Source organism: Myxocyprinus asiaticus, chromosome 38, assembly GCF_019703515.2.
Source record: "Myxocyprinus asiaticus isolate MX2 ecotype Aquarium Trade chromosome 38, UBuf_Myxa_2, whole genome shotgun sequence".
In the NCBI taxonomy this organism is placed as follows: Eukaryota; Metazoa; Chordata; class Actinopteri; order Cypriniformes; family Catostomidae; genus Myxocyprinus; species Myxocyprinus asiaticus.
Window position 1 is genome coordinate 6,744,563 of NC_059381.1, and position 17,670 is coordinate 6,762,232.

The window sequence follows — 17,670 nt, forward strand, 5'->3', positions numbered from 1 at the left end:
AGCCACAAGATGTAAACAATATATATGTTAACATGATCTTATCTGTGTAAAGTTATATTCTATTTTACCACTTCATTGTCAGGACCCCGAAACCTTGTAATCCTAGTATTGGATATTACTTTACACAGATAAATTTAGTAAGTGATTTTATCACACTAAAATTATGTTAACATGTATAATGTTTACATATTGTAGCTATGCTTTTGAAATGATGTGTATTTTAGCATTTACTTAGCAAGTGCCTTACTGTAACCAAGATGTTTGCCTTTTTTAAAGGAATATTCTGGGTATAAATACAAGTTAAGATCATTCTACACAGCATTTGTGGCATAATGTTGATCACCACGAAGAAAATAATTTTGACTCGTCCCTCCATCTTCTTCTTCTTTAAAAAAATAAAAAAGCAAATATCTACAGGTAGGTTACAGTGAGGCACTTACAATGGAAGTGAATGGGGCCAAATTTTAGGGGGTTTAGATACATACATTTGAGGCTTATAATTTTATAAAAGCACTTGCATTAATTCTTCTGATAAAACGTATATATTATTTGAGCTGTAAACTTGTTTGTATGGTCGTTTTAGGGTTTATGCCATTACGTCGTCATGGCAAAGAAGTTGTAAAATTGGATATAATTATACACTGAAAAGGTTTGTAAGCAATTTTATCATACTAAAATCATGTTAACACACATATTGTTTATGTCTTGTGGCTATACTTTTGAAACAGAGAGTATTTTAATGTTTACAGATTGGCCCCATTAACTTCCATTGTAAGTGCCTTACTGTAACCCAGATTTCTGCTTTTTTTTTTTCAAGAAAAGAAGGGATGAGATGAAATTATTTTTTGTGGTAATCAACATCAGATTCAGATTCATTATGCCACAAATGTTTTTGATTGAGCTTATAACTTGTAGTGAAGTCTTTATGTACAAACTTAAAAATCTTTGAAATACTTTATGGAGCAACTTTTACCTATTTAAGCAGATTACAAATTTAAATTTCAGATTCTAAAAATTAAAACCCCATTTATTTTATAGTACATAAATGTAAATAATATCTTGTTTCCCTAAATATGCTCATAAACATGCCCATAAAAAATACAACTTTAAGATCTATCATTTAGAAAATATAATTCACTAAATCCTAAACCCAGGCAATACAGACTCTTTGCTGGGAGAGGAAAGAAAATCAAGAAAAAAGGGGGAGATCGAAAGAGCACAGCTGGGTCCTTTTGAAAGTGCAACATTAAAATGAGAAAAAAATCATTTTGCTTTTCACCGATCTTCAAAGAGGTGTGTGTGCATGGTTGTATACATGTGTGTGTATGTGTGTGTGTTAGGGTTCAGTACTGCACCTGAGAGAGCCAGAGTGAAAGTCAGGACACAATTAACGTGAGAGCTTCTGGTTTAGTGCCAGGGGCAGCGTGTGTGTATGTGTGTGTGTGTGTGTGAGTAAGTGTACATGGGAACAGGTGTGTGAGTGGCTGATGTGTTAGAGAGCACTAAAATGGGTCTTTTCAGCCAGTGTGTGTGTGTGTGTGGGTGTGTGGGTGTATGTGTGTGTGTGTGTGTGTGGGTGTGTGTGTGTGTGTGTGTGTGTAAACATGACACACTTAAGGGCCTCTTCAGCTCTATTAATTGGTCATTTGACATGAAAGACCGCATGCCACCTTTTTCAAATGGTTTGCTCCAAAAGAACCAAAAACTTTCATACACACACACACACACGCGCACACACACGCACACACACACACACACACATGCACAAACAAACAGCTCAATATCTCTGCTGAGCTCTTTCCTGTTAGTTTGTGTTAAAGGAATAGTTTACCCAAAAATGAAAATGCTGTCATCATTTACTCACCCTCAAATGAGATTTCAGAATTGCGGCAGAGGTGTGAATTTTCAGTCAGTTCCTCACACAAAGATATCATATGGATTTAGAAGACCTGGAACATGATGCCTGAGAGGTAGAATATACACTACTTCTGTGGTGTTGTTGTGAACTAACCCTTAAAGGATGGTGAAATAAAGAGACAACAGCAGGGTCTTGTGAAAAATTATTTATGTAATTAACTTTGGCCAGAAAATTGTCAGTAAACAGTGCCGTGACTGTCTGTGCACGTCTGTGATGCCACACAGATTTTGCTCAAAGTCAGAAAAACAACAAAGACACTTCAATGTGGTTGAATGTGTCAGATATGTGTGTGTCGTATGTATCATTGTTAACCTTGTGTGCTTTTCACTATCTGATCCTAGAGTGCCCACCTGCGGTTGTCCCAAGTTACAGCGAAAACTTAATGACCTTGTACGCCTCATGCCACCTGCCTGGCACAGGTTACCATGACAACCATGTGCGTCTGATCAGACTCTTTGATACTGGATCATTTGAGCTTTTCCCTCTAGTTTCTTCTTTTTTTAACACACACACCTCCAGGATCCCCCCAAAAAACCTGTGTATTTCTGGTCACTAATCACTTTTAGGTTTGAGAATGTGTTTGGATTGGCTCCTGATGAAGATATACAACAATCTTATTTACACATTTGAATTAATTTTACACTTAAATCGCTTTTCTGGCACTACACTCAAATCACTTTTAAACAGAGAACAGGGGGCTCTCCTCAGCCACGACCAGTAGATCTTAATATGTTTATTTAAGTGTTTTATCTACTATTAATGTTTAAATTGCACTACAATGGTCAATTTAAGAGGTTAAACTCTTGATATGGCTGATACGAGTTCAATAGAAGACTTTATTATTTTTATACTATATTGTCCAGCCTCAGTTACTACAATAGCATGTCTATGCAATGCACACAATAACACACAATAAACTAAATAAAACGAGGATTCAATAATGATGGGGATAAAATATACTTTATTAAACGTAAAAATAATATGCTTAAATATGCAATATAACAATTACAAAAAGTCAATTTCAGAAGTCATACATATTAAACATGCCATAGCAACTTCACCGGACAACGTAGATACAATGCGATCAGTTAACACATGAGTAATGTTCGATTCATAAAAGCATCACAAGCAATATAATCTTCAACAACACTACCAGAACACATATCCATGCATTATAGCAGGTTAACAACTGCGCCAAATGGGTAACAGATAAACATCCATCTAGACTGCAACAATGCTGTCCTGAACTGTGTGAGTGCCACTGAACTGAGCTGAACAGCGCAGTTAGTTTCTCCAGCCGGAACATGAGACAGCCGGCACTTCTTTCCTGTGTGTGCAGACATGATGTAATGACGCAAGGATGAATGTCATAAGCCAGTGATTTTGTGCTGAATTGATCCAGACAGCTCAAAATACAAATCATTTTATAGGCTTACAGTAGTGAATAGGATTAAGGCAAGGACATTGTTTTGAACACTGTTTTTTATGTACTCAATCAATAATGGCAATTTGTTTATTTTTAACTAAATAATCTTACATAAGGCCTGAAACATATTATATGCATGTGCTTGAATGCAAATGCTTCTAACCATACAAAAGCTTGAATCTGTGTTATGTCAAAGTTCCTTTCACGGCATGTAAGTCCAATCTGCGGCTATCTTGGGAACGCTACCAGGCAGCTATTTTCTGTGAATTTAAGCAGCATAAAAGTATAGCTCCTATCTACTTAAATAGGGAAAGACTGAAATCTCCCAAACGGTTGGTCAAGATTATGGTTAAAGAGCATATTTCAAATCAGCAGTAAAATCTGACAATAACTGTATAATAAATTGTGCTTCTTTAGCTCCGTTTATGCTAAAAAAAAAACACTATTTTTCAGGCTGGTCCAGCTAACGTACATCCGTGTTCTAGGGTTGACTCACTGTAATGTCTGTATCTAAAAGGTGATAGGCTCTTTCACCTGTAAGGCGAGGCTTCCTTTTCTCCACCCGCCATGTTGGGTGCTCCAATTTCTCCCATTCATTTAAATGCAAGTGATCTGTTTCGGGCTTAATAGTCTCTGTTTATGTTCTGAAATGTGTCAAACCATTGGCCAAGCATTCGCATCTCTGTTTTTGTACTTGCATAGAGTATGTTTCTGGCCTCACGCTCACATTTTTCTCTCTTTTTTTTATCTATCTCTCTTTCTCTGTTATAAATCAGAATTAATGAGCAGTTCTAACCAGATCGTACTGACATCAGAGTCAGATCGCTAATTAAACAACAGAGGAAATTGCTCCTCATGAGAAAACACTTGCATGGTATGAATAAATATGTTTGTCTGAATGGGAGATTTATAGAAAGGGCTGATGGGTAAACAGGGTCTAACCTCCTTCTGACCCATCCTCCCAGCACAACAAGGAACATTCACATATACACAGAACAAAAAACTCTCACAATTACACATAGTATGTTTGACTGTTATAAACACTTAGCATATAGATTTTTAGTTTTAAAGAACATTTATGATACATAAAAATACTTAAAATATCTACAGTTAAGCACAAACACGATAGCCTCAATGTGCAATACACTGTACACACATACACAAGAGGAAGACTCCTCTTCTTCGCGGATATGATGAGCTGCTCTCCCTCGAGCAGCAACAGGATGTTTGGTACACACACAAACACACTAGATAGTGATTGTAGTGTCTTCAGACAATGAAAGCAGTGTTAGGAACAATGTGCTCTCCTATTGGCTTCATCAGCTCAGGCAAAGAGCAGATAAACCTTGTGTACTCCTACAGGTTCATTTACACACACACATACACGCACAAATTAATAGTGGTCTGTATAATGGGGAGGAAGCAGAGTGTGAGATAGCACACCTTACACCTGTGTGTGTGCGTGTGAGCCAAGAGTGGCTAAATACTCCCACTGAATACTGTCTCCATGACAACCCTGCAAAAGTATGTCCTTACTGGCCGGTTATTAAATGCACACATACAAACACATTCATTCATACACAAACATTCTTTCAAATGACTAAAAATGTGAAACATGATTATGATTCAAAGTATCCTTTCAATCGGAATGGAAATGAATAGAATGTGCAGCACAACTTTGCGAAGCGAGAAAAACTTGAAAAGAAAGCTGTCATCCTTCTTTCTGTCACACACACACACACACCGCAGTTTGCAGGATGATTTGTATTGAGCTCACCTTTGTTTAGTTTTGAGTGGATGAGAAGGGTGCATTTAGATTGATGGAGTCTTTTGTGCTTATTTCTCCTTACTGCAAAACCATTCAATTCTTTTTCAAGGGGAAGTATTTCTGCGTGTACTGTTCCAACGATTTGGTGAAGGCCCATCTAATGGCTGGTGAAATGACTTTAGAGAGATTGACAAATGTTTAATAACGAAACTATTTTAGTAAAACCAGTAATTAATGCATTTTGTATTGACAAAAGAGCGTGATATCTACAAGGTGGCTGGTTAGGATGAAGCATTTAGCACTGCTACCACAATTCTCCAACACATTGTACTTTATGGGAACTTTTGAGAAGATTTAAGGTCCTTGAGGTCCTCCTAGCCCTGTTCCCCATTAATGTGTTAAGGTCTGAGTACATACTGCTTTCTAGTGGCCACATACAGAACTACTGAATGTGGCCACACTCTGAGCTACATGGAAACTCGCAGCGTTCAACAAAATAACAAAGTATCAAACCAAGTGGCATTCCAAGTGGTACTTTTTCTCAGAAGAAACATGGCTAAGAAACACACTTTTCTTAGCCAGTTTTTGAAATCACTTTTAACCAACTGGTCCCAAGGTGATTTTGGTGAATGTACAAAGTCAGTTCCCTTCAAGTTCACACAGGTTTCCTAGTAAAGTAATCACAGGTGTAGTTTATCACTATAGACATGTTTCACTAACACTTGATGCCTATAAAGAAATCATATATATTGCAATGCAAAACATATTCAGTTCATATATGGCTTTCACTGATTTAAAAAAGTCACATACTTGTAAATGTATGCAACCTACTGTATATTTTTCTAAATATTAAATGGCCATTTTCATAGATGTATCACATTTTCCCGAATACTAGTGGAATTTTAATATGTACATATATGGTCATCAGTGTTGGGTAAGTTACTCAAAATAAATAATCCAGAACAATTGACTAATTGTATAAAATGTAATCAGATTACTTTAATGATTACTTCATCTAAAAAGTAATCGCATTACTAATTATTTTACTTTTAAGTTAGCCTACTTTCTAAATCACTTTCACTTTTCCTAGAAAAGTTTTTGGTTTTCTGCTCAAATTCAAAACGCCCATATTTCTTCCTCATTCACTGCCGCACACCCTTCAGCTGTCACAGAAACACAAACAGACGTACATATGAATTCATATTTTAAATGTATTACACATAGTACTTTAGCGCAAGTAATGTAGCTTACTTAGAAGTAATTGCTTAATTGAAAGTCAGTAGCCTAACTGTAATCTGATTACAAGAATTTAAATGTAATGCACTACTTTTTTACTAAAAAAGTAATTTGATTACTTTTATTAATTTTGATTAATTTTATACTTTGTAATTGGATACACGCAACACTGATGGTCATATATGAGATTTTACCAGAAAGTGTCCAAATATGTACCCTTACGAAAATCGAGAGTTCATGGCAAATTTGCGCAAACTTGCAGAAAATTCTCCATTGTTGCCAAGGGTTTGCCGGAGGGTCACCACTACCGGCGAAGAGCTGCAAGCATTTACGGCAATCAAAAGCTCATTTGCATGTAAAAAATAACGAGCGATAATTTTTGAAAGGGTTGGCTTATGTCTTACATTTCTAACAGTAGCATATTTCTATTGTTTTATCATTTAAAACTGAACCAGTGCTGTTTTTCTTTCAAATAAATCCCACTTGTTTTGATATTTTGTTATCCTAATGCAATGGCACATACATTTTTAATTGTGGGTTACAAATGTTAGAGTGCTTTTTGAGACCACTGTATACTGTACATACACACAATCAGGGTATTATTCATCACTAAGTCTGCCCTAAAATCTTTCAAATCCAGGTTGTCCAGAACCATTCTCTTATTTTATTTGCTCCTAAATCATTTTGTCTCCAATATACAGTATATTCAACATACAGTATATTCAACTATAATCTTTTTTGTTGTTTATTTTAGTTATAGATCTAATATTTAGTGGGATATCCTTGTGTGTGACCAATTATATATATAACGCTCAGAAACATTTGTGTACACAGCCTTCCCCCATTTCATTATTATTATTTTATTTTATTTCAGTAAATTAGTAAAAAGAGTAGCCTGTATGTTTATATAGAAGATTAGCCTATATAAGAGTATAACTACGTGTTTATTAATACTGTGGGAATATTAATACTCTGAGTGATGTAGCGGGACCATAATGACACAGCAAAACACGTGTGTTACATTGTATATGTTCCTCCTTTACAGGTTCCTACTGCCTCCCGCGCGTATTCTATGGAAACTGTGCATTGTGCGCGTTTAGAGCGCGGAATCTAAAACCTGTTACACAGATGGGAAAAGTCTCTCGCTTCCCGGAAGCTGAACCGCAGAATCATGGCGACCGTGTCAGTGTGCCAGTATCAGCCGAGCGGTTTCAGTTTCGAAAACTGTAAGAGGTGAGAAGCGTCACGATTTATCCAGATTTATTTACGGGGATGTGTCCGTTGGTCTATGTTATCTTAAATGTGTTAGTTTGGGGAAAAGAATGTTAAGTTTTAAGGGGTTTAAAGGAGGTTTTAACAGACGGTTATTCACGGCCTGGGCGAATGACTCAGGAGAATTTCACTCAAACTCAATGTAATGACGGGTTTCCAGTTAAAACATGCGCATAACCTAATTATAATGCATAAATGTTATTCAAAAATAGTTTTTATGTGTTGTGGATTTGTCTATCACCGGGAAAGACAACGTTACCATTAAACTCACATTTTAGCTGATGTCATTTGATTCATCTAAACATATTCTGGTCTATAATTTACCAAACAAATAAATAAATAAATGCAACTTGTATCGCTAATAATGAGTGCAATACTGAGGCTTGTTTTGATATTGTATATATTGTATTTATAAATAAAAAAATAAAAAAAATCATATAAATTTGTCAGTTCGATTTACTTTGAGTTGTTTCTTTATTAATGTAAATGATTTTGTATTAGGTACATGAATACATACAAATTTATTGAAAGTGTCCACTTGTCATAAGGAGAATTAAAGGAATATTCCGGGTTCAATACAAGTTAAACTCAATCGACAGCATTTGTGGCATAATGTTGATGACCGCAAAAAATTATTTCGACTCGACCATCCTTTTCGTAAAAAAAAAAAAGCAAAAATCGAGGTCTCACTGAGGCACTTACAATGGAAGTCAATGGGGACACTTTTTGGAGAATTTAAAGGCAGAAATGTGAAGTTTATAATTTAATAAAAGCACTTACATAAAGTCTTTTAAAACTAGTGTAGTGTTGAGCTGGAAAGTTGTTAAAATCGTCACTTTTGCGGGATTAAAGTGTTACGTCATTACGTCGTCATGGCGATAAAATTGTAAAAGTGTATATAATTTTACACAGAAAAGGTTAATAAGCTATTTTATCACACTAGCATCATGTTTACACGTATATTTTTTTACATCTTGTGGCTATACCTTTGAAACAGTCAGTATTTTAACATTTACGGATTGGCCCCATTGACTTCCATTCCAATTATAGACCAGAATATGTTTAGATGAATCAAATGACATCAGCTAAAATGTGAGTTTAATGGTAATGTTGTCTTTCCCGGTGATAGACTCACTGTAACCCAGATTTTCTTTTTTCTTTTTTTTTTTCTTTTTTTTTTTTTAAAGGAGGGACGGGTAGAAATTATTTTTTTTGTGTGTTAATCAACATTATTCCACAATCAATGTCGATTGAGCTTAACTTGAATTGGACCCGGTGCATTTAGCTGGTAATACAAAAGTGTGTAAGGGAGTGGTTATGTATCTGAGAGTTTTGAAAAATAAAATGTTAAGAACTTAAATATTTGTTGCTTTGTTGTAGAAATGCTCTTCTGGAGGCAGATGCCAGTAAGCTCGGATTTAACGTCCCAGCTGCTCGCAAAACCGGCACCACCATCTGTGGAATCGTTTACAAGGTAGGAGAAAGAGCAGAGATGAATGGATTTACTTCTCAACTTTGCATATCAGTCACCCAAATGAAAAAAGCTGTATTAGAACAAGGGCTCACAAGAATCACTTTCTCACTCTCTCTTTCAGGATGGTGTTATTTTAGGTGCAGACACACGGGCGACTGAAGGAATGGTTGTCGCTGATAAAAACTGCTCTAAAATTCACTACATCTCTCCTAATATCTAGTGAGTGCAAACACATAATATACCTTCTCACCACCCTGTGCTTTGTAACGTACATGAAATGACACTGTTTCTCACTTTCTCATTGCATTTTAGCTCAAGTGTGTTTTATAAATAAACACCTTGACCTAGTAACATGACTGTCTTTTTGTAGTTGTTGTGGAGCCGGTACAGCCGCAGACACTGAGATGACCACACAGATAATCTCCTCTAACCTGGAACTCCATTCTCTGTCCACCGGCCGTCTCCCACGGGTCGCCACCGCCAACCGCATGCTCAAACAGATGCTCTTCAGGTAACAAATTATGACTGTGCTTGCATCTCATTCTCATTATTCTTCTGTTTTTCAGCCCTCCTATCCCTCTTATTCATGTCTTGCATAGATAATTGGCTTGATGATGTGTGTTTATCAACTAATACTTATATATATATATATATATATATATATATATTAGTATGTAATTGTGTATAATCCAATGTTTGTTTGCTAAAGTCTATTTGTATATTTGACTGAGTCAATGTGTTTATTTATGTAGGTATCAAGGTTATATTGGTGCTGCTTTAGTTCTTGGAGGGGTGGACTGTGCCGGCCCTCACTTATACAGCATTTACCCGCACGGTTCAACAGACAAATTGCCCTATGTCACTATGGGTGAGTTATACTTACAGTTATCAGCTATCATCCTCCCATTACACTCAAAAGGGAAGATGTTGTGTCTTTTCAAACCAGTATGACTTTCTTTCCTCTGTGGAACACAAAAGGTGATGTTAGACAGAGTGACCGCCTCAGTCACCATTCACTTTCATTGTATGGAAAAGAAGATGCAATCATTATGAATCATGACTGAGACTAACATACATTTTCATTTTGGGGTCAGATATACCATCGAGTTTGCATTTGGACTGAATTTCCCTCTCTGACCAGTAGAGGGCATTCCTGTATCAGTAGTGAACAAGAATATTCATCTCGGTAAAATAGTTTAAATATCTATGATTAATTAAACAAGTAGATATTGGGGGGCCTGGGTAGCTCAGTTGTAAAAGACGCTGGCTACCACCCCTGGAGTTCGCTAGTTCAAATCCTAGGGCGTGCTGAATGACTCCAGCCAGGTCTCCTAAGCAACCAAATTGGCCCAGTTGCTAGGAAGGGTAGAGTCACATGGGGTAACCTCCTCGTGGTCACTATAATGTGGTTCGTTCTCGGTGGAGCACGTGGTGAGTTGAGCGCGGATGCCGCGGTGGATGGCGTGAAGCCTCCACACGCGCTATGTCTCCGTGGCAACACGCTCAACAAGCCATGTGATGAGATGCACGGGTTGATGGTCTCAGACGCGGAGGCAACTGGGATTCGTCCCAGTTGCGAATCACTACACTAGAGTGAGGCGAATCACTACGCGACCACGAGGACTTAAAAGCGCACTGGAAATTGGCCATTCCAAATTGGGTGAAAAAAAAAAAAACATCTGTAGAGACATCTTTATTTTGTTCCATTCTTGTGCTGCGTTAAGCTTTTTCAATGCAAGGACACATTCTGTTTATCTGTAGTCCTCTGCATTTATCTATTTATCATGCAAAGAACTGCACAGGGCTATGTTTTATTGAGGAGCTGCTTCTTCACCCTACATGGTATAAAAGTCTTTGTTCTGTCTTTATTGTATATTTAATGGCAGCATGTGTTTTTCTCTTCAGGTTCCGGCTCTCTGGCAGCAATGGCAGTCTTTGAAGATCGCTTCAGGCCAAACATGGAGGTTCGTTCTCCCTGTAATTTCCTTACCTATAATGAGGTATATACAGATGATGATTATTATTATGGTGATGATTGTGTTGAATAGGAGGAAGAGGCCAAGCGTCTGGTGCGAGATGCGATTGCGGCTGGTATTTTTAATGATCTTGGCTCTGGCAGCAACATTGACCTGTGTGTGATCACTAAGGGGAAGGTGGAATACCTGAGACCACACGACGTAGCTAATAAGAAAGGCGTCAGGTGAGTTGTGTATTCTGCCGTAAAGACCATATACATCTTTATCTGCTCCCATTAAAATGTGGATAATGCTTCAGACACAGTCTGAGCACAGGAAGTCTAAACTTGGCAGGTACACATGCTGCATTGCATGCAAATTACAAGCATGGAAGCAACAATGAAATCTGCATATTGATTCTGATCTGTCTGGTCATCCGATCCTGTGTTATTGTTTAGATACCTTAAAACAGGGCTATTCAACTTCATCGACAATTGGGCCAGATGGGAAAAAATCTTTGCAGCATATGGGTCAAGCCTGGATTTTTTGTTATCGAAAACCTTCTGTCTACAGATAATGTGTTAAAGTAGGCCTATAATATTTGTTTACTATATAAATAAAACATTTCTGTTTATGGCTATAATGTTTTATTTATTTTTTTTATCATGAGATATATTTCCACCTAGCAGCAAATTCGGAAAAAAAATACAGGCAACTTTAGACAAAAGATTAAAAAAAAAAAAAAAAAAAAAGTGCTTTCAAAATTGGTCCATTGTAAAGAGATTACATTAGACTGATACAAAATTTTTTACTGAACAATAACGGTGAAGTTTATTATAGATGATTTAAACTTTCGATTTTTCATAATGAATTTCTTGACCAAATTAATGAATAGAAATGTCCTGTTCCTCTGAACTCACGCTAGTCAGTAATCCATGATTTTATTTAAACTTCCCCCTTCGTTAAAATGACAGATAATAATTATCTGTAGCACAACCTCTAAAAGTGTCTAAAAAGGTGGCACTCAAACATCAAGACGTGGCGCAACATCCGTCAAGCGCAAGTTTACCTAGGAGAACAACTGAACAATTATGTGAGCACACACACCAAACGCATTCAGTGTAAACAGCCCCCAAGTCAGCTTTTAGTCCAAAAACCCGGAAGAGAATTTGCCATGGGTTCCCTCGGGATTTTCCTATGTGTCATACCTCAGTCATACCTCAAACGTGAATTTTGAAGCTGGCGTGTTTTTTCTGTTTGTTTTTTTTTTTTAAGTGTAATTCAATACGGCTTTAAAATTCACGTTTGAGTTATGACTATGTGTAATTTTGCAGCGTAGATGTAGCATCATGCAAAAACAGTTCTCCGCTAACAATGTCAGAATTAGCCATTATAAATTTATTCGTGAGTGAAAGCGTCCAATTACAGTTGATTATTGAGATAAAGCGAGTTATATTCGTCCAGTCATATGCTCTCCACATGACGGCGCTCACACATGGGCTCCCAGCACATTTTTCAAAAATATTAATCTACTGTTATTGTTACTTTGTTTAAAAGGTTAGCAATGAGAAAAAATACTGAGTGCACCTTTGAACAGGCAAAAATGCTCGGAAGAAAATAAACTCTGTAAATGAGTGCAAAAGTGAAAAAAACATCACATCTAACGTACATGACAGCCAGTGTTACTAACAGTCTGTTGATGCAGGCTGCCACATGCGTGCATGGAATTAATTAGAGATAATACTATGGTCACTGTGAGACTGAATGCTGACCCATGCTTCATATTTGCCTGTTCCCTTTTAAGAGAGGATAAGATTGATGGGCGCCATGTGTGAGTAACCCTGTGTGTGTGTGTGTGTGTGTGTGTGTGTGTGTGTGTGTGTGTGTGTGTGTGTGTGTGTGTGATATGAGTATCTACATCTAGACTTGAAAGTAACTTGCATGTGTTTAACTAACCAGTTGTGAGTTTAGTGTAGTTGGTATGTGCACACCCAATTTGCAAGTTGCTGTCTTTTGTGCTTTTTTTCCCCCTAACTTTTTGGCTTACATGATAATAAAAGCTCACTTACAAGCAGGGTTCCCACAGTCATGAAAAACCTGGAAATTTCAGGAAATTTTGAAATTGTGATTTCAAGGCCTGGAAAACCCATGAATAAAATAAAAATAAAAAAATTTGGTAAAATCATGTAAATGATAGTGAATATACATGTTTCTAGTTTAACTCTATTTGATTCTATTTCATTGGCTAGAAATGCTCTTTGTGAATGGAATCTATAAAAAATTTGAGATCTTTTTAAAAACCTTGATCTAGTAATCATGGGCATTCACTGGTTAAAAGAGTGTGGGAACCACAAACAGAGTTATTTTGTGTAAGAGTGAGTGATATTTTTTTAAACTAACCCAGATGCTTTTTTTCTCATTTGAAAATCATGAAGTGATGAATTTCTGTTTAGAACTGTGTGTGTTTACTGTAGGCTTTAGTTTCTCCACAGGTGTTTCCTCTCCTTTAATTGGCTTAACTTTCTGTGTCTGATCTCCTCCCAGAACTGGAAGCTACAAGTACAAGCCTGGAACCACCAAGGTTCTGGCGAAAACTGTGACTCCTCTGAACCTGGAGGTGGTAGAGGAGACTGTGCAGACCATGGACATCTCTTGAGAAGACACAACACTCTTAATGAAAAGACACGACCGACCATGAATTGATGTATTATTTTCCCAATAACCATTTTCCCTCTCTTATGTGGTGGTATAGTTGTTTTTCAGTATTTCCAATAATAAAAAAAATAGTTGTGTACTGAAGCTTGTATTCTTGTGTTTTGATTGAGTGACTAAAGATTTTCTGGTATACTAGTATGCTACATACTGCATACTATGCAGTACACTGTATGCTGCCTACTAGTATGTTAAAAAAAAGTATGTGATTGTGAAAACATCTAAAATATGCAAAGGTAAATGTTTCATACAATCAGGGTTGGGGAAGAACGGAATACATGTAACAGGATTATGTATTTAAAATACAAAATATAAGTAACTATTTCACTACAGTTACAATTTAAATCATTGGTAATTAGAATACAGTTACATTCAAAAAGTATTTGGATTACTGAAGAGATTACTTTGCTTTTTACTGTCATTTGTTTCATTTTATATTTAGTCCTTTCAGATGGAAAAATGTAGACATATAAATGATGTGATCCAAAGTGCTTTTGAACAGCGGTGAAACACTTTCTTATGATGTGTTACATTCATACGAGCAAACAGAGAAGTAAGTTTGAAGTACGTTTGGAGCAGAAGAAATAGAAATAAACCTTGTGTAAATTGTCATCTTTATGCTAAGATAAAATGCTATTTCTAAACATTTTGCATGCACATGTTACCAGACACGATCACATTTTTTTATCAAGAAAATTCACGTTGGATCATAATATCTTTTTTTCTAGTAAGACCTTTGATATTAGGGCAAAAATCGTATTCTTGATAATTTTTGTATTGTTTTCCTGTAAAAATATCTAAAAATCCTTAAAACAAGATCAATTTGATTAATCTTATTTTAGAAACAACACTGCATAAGATATTTAGGTTTTTCAGAGAATGTATTTTTAACGTGTATTTTGTCTTACTGTACTGGCAGAGTTTTTATAGTCAAAACAAGTGAAAAAATCTACCAGTGCTGAAGAAGTAATCCAAAGTATTTAGAATACGTTACTGACCTTGAGTAATCTAACGAAATATGTTACAAATTACATTTTACAGCATGTATTCTGTAATCTGTAGTGGAATACATTTCAAAAGTAACCCTCCCAACCCTGCATACAATAGTATGCAATGTTGCTACGTGACCTCATTGCATGCTTAATTTAGTGATCAGCATTTGTTATCTCTGTAAATGTAAAAAATATTTTGCATTTATAATCCAAATGGTGTGGCGATACCAACTGTTTACACAGATGCCCGTCCGTATGATAACTAAGGCCATGTACCCTTTTATCCGAGATGGTTCTCGGTGTCCCACTCTTGTTCCCCTGTTAAAATAGTCATTCAGGGTGTTATTACTCAGATGTTGCTGTGACAAGGATAAATTCTTTACTATGATAATTAAGCCCTTTTAGGGCAGAATATTGTAATTTCTTACATATAAAAAAATCAGGTTATTAAAAAAATGACATTAGAAAAGTTTGTTTGCATGAGATTTGAAATCATAGGTTTGTTCTCTGCTTTTGATGTCAAAAAGTAAACAGACAGAAAGACTGAAGCTTTATGTTCAAAAATCTACAAGTTTTTTTTTTTTTTTTTGCATAAACCGTTAATGAAGTTACCTCGATAAAATAATGTTTAGAGGAATATACTGTGTTTACATAAATGTATCAGGTGCTGGCCGTCCACAGGTGCATCTGTGTGGCGAACTGCAGTACAAAGACGATGTCAGGCCGCTGATTGGGTTCTAAGTTGATACACATACTGACCAGATCTCTGAGCTGCAACACATGCAAAGTACACTACCTGGCCAAAAAAAAGTTGCATACCATGTCTATAATATTCCCCTGGGCCGCCTTTAGCTTTGATTATGGCGCACATTCGTCATGGCATTGTTTCGACAACCTTATGTAACGTCACAACATTTATTTCCGTCCAGAGTTGCATTAATTTTTGGCCGAGATCTTGTATTGTTGACGGGAGAGTCAAACCACTCCGTAAAGTCTTCTCCAGCACATCCCAAAGACTTTCAATGGGGTTAAGGTCGGGACTCTGATGTGGCCAGTTCATGTGTGAAAATGATTCCTCATGCTCCCTGAACCACTCTTCCACATTTTGAGCCCGATGAATCTTGGCATTGTCGTCCTGGAATAGGAATATGCCCATGCCATCAGTGAAGAAAAAATCCATTGATGGGATAACCTGGTCATTCAGTACATTCAGTTACTCAGCTGACTTCATTTTATTGCTGCATAAAGTTGCTGAGCCTAGATCTGACCAATTGAAGCAACCCCAGATCATAACACTGCCTCCAGAGGCTTGTACAGTGGGCACTATGCATGACAGTGCATCGCTTCATGCGCTTCCCTTCTTACCTTGAAGTGCCCATCGCTTTGGAATAGGGTAAATCTGGACTCATCAGACCACATTACCTTTTTCCATTGCTCCACAGTCCAATCTTTATGCTCCCTAGCAAATTTAAGTAGTTTTTTCCGATTAGCCTCACTAACAAGTGGCTTTCTTGTGGCCACTCTACTGTTTAGTCCAAATACAGTCAGTTCTAACCGTATTTTGCGTGTGGAAATGCTCTTACTTTCACTATTTAACATAGCTGTGAATTCTACTGTCGATTTTTTACAATGTGAATTCACCAAGCGTTTTAGTGATCTCCGATCATGATCATTCAAGATTTTTTTTGACCACATTTCTTCCACGAAGCTGATGGTTCATCACTGTCCTTCCACCCTTACGAAAATCGAGGGTTCGTGGCAAGTTTGCCACTGATAATTTTCACATGTAAATGAGCTTTGCGGCACACTTGCGGCAAATTGTCCATTATTGCCAAAGGTTTGCCGGAGGTTCGCCACTACCAGCGAAGACAGGGCATCTAGGCATAAAGAGGCACCAAAGAGGCACACCAAACCCCCCCCCCCAACAGGGGTGCCAATAGGTATCTTGCCTAGGGCGTCATAATTGTCTGAAACGGCCCTGAGCGAAGAGCTACAAACTTCTGGCAAACACTTGCGGCCAATCAAAAGCTTATTTGCATATGAAAATAACGAGCGACAAATTTGCTGAAAATCTGTGACTCGTTTTGATTTTTTAATAATACGTTGGCAGTTCTTAACCTAATTCCAGTGATTTCAGCAATCTCCTTCGTTGTTTCTTTGCTTGATGCAGGCCAGTAATTTGCCACTTCTGAAACACAGTATCATTACTGTGATAGAAACGGTAAATCTTTTCCACAACCATGCGATACATATTCTGACATGGTTGTTTAAGAAATGTGAAATTATACACACTGCATCAGTTAGGGTTAAAAGAACTGTTGCCAGCTGAAACATATTAATCACTGCAATAATGATCCAATCATAGGCTCTTAAGTATCTGCTTATTTACTGTAAATCCAAATGGCCAACCAGGCAGTGTATGTAGTTATTCACAAAGCTGTCAACATATTGACCAGGTGCCTTCATGATATAAGCATGCAGATGGGCTCTTGTTACAAAATGTAGTGAGTTGCCTACCTAAACAGCATTTTTAGGAATCACTGGTATGCTATAGGTAAAGTCTATTCCAAACAACAGGTAGCACAGTTATGCTAATCTTGTTTTGGCTAAATTCTAATGAATAGTTTCACCCAAGATCCAAAGCTATTGATAAAAACAACTAAAAATGAACTATTTCACCAAAGCTTTGTGTATTCTATTAACTTTTTGTTCTTTTTACAGTGTCATGTCATTAGCTTAGCAACATGCTAACAACAGACTCTACTGGAATCAACTCTGTGTTAGCCAGAGTCAGTTTGCATTAGTGCTGTGCAATATGGACAAAAAACAAAACAAAAAAAAATCATATTGTTTGCGATTTTTGTTTCACTTTTGTCAACTTTAGAAAAGTTTGTTTGCATGTGATTTGAAATAATCG

The 17,670-nt window shown here is 36.8% G+C and overlaps 1 protein-coding gene across 2 annotated transcripts; it reads left to right on the top strand.

Moving 5' to 3' along the window:
• The first annotated feature begins 7,420 nt into the window (after positions 1-7,420).
• On the top strand, positions 7,421-13,848 carry LOC127428800 (proteasome subunit beta type-7-like). 2 transcript variants are annotated; one of them, XM_051677402.1, is made up of 9 exons: positions 7,421-7,581; positions 9,001-9,094; positions 9,216-9,313; positions 9,465-9,605; positions 9,847-9,962; positions 11,000-11,058; positions 11,143-11,294; positions 12,854-12,880; positions 13,594-13,848. In XM_051677402.1, the coding sequence occupies exons 1-9, from the start codon at positions 7,520-7,522 to the stop codon at positions 13,703-13,705; spliced, it is 861 nt and encodes a 286-aa protein (XP_051533362.1). In that variant the 5' UTR covers positions 7,421-7,519; the 3' UTR covers positions 13,706-13,848. The 2 variants fall into 2 exon arrangements, with proteins under 2 accessions (XP_051533362.1, XP_051533363.1); XM_051677403.1 differs by lacking the exon at positions 12,854-12,880 and having other exon boundaries at positions 7,423-7,581.
• Positions 13,849-17,670: the final 3,822 nt, after the last annotated feature.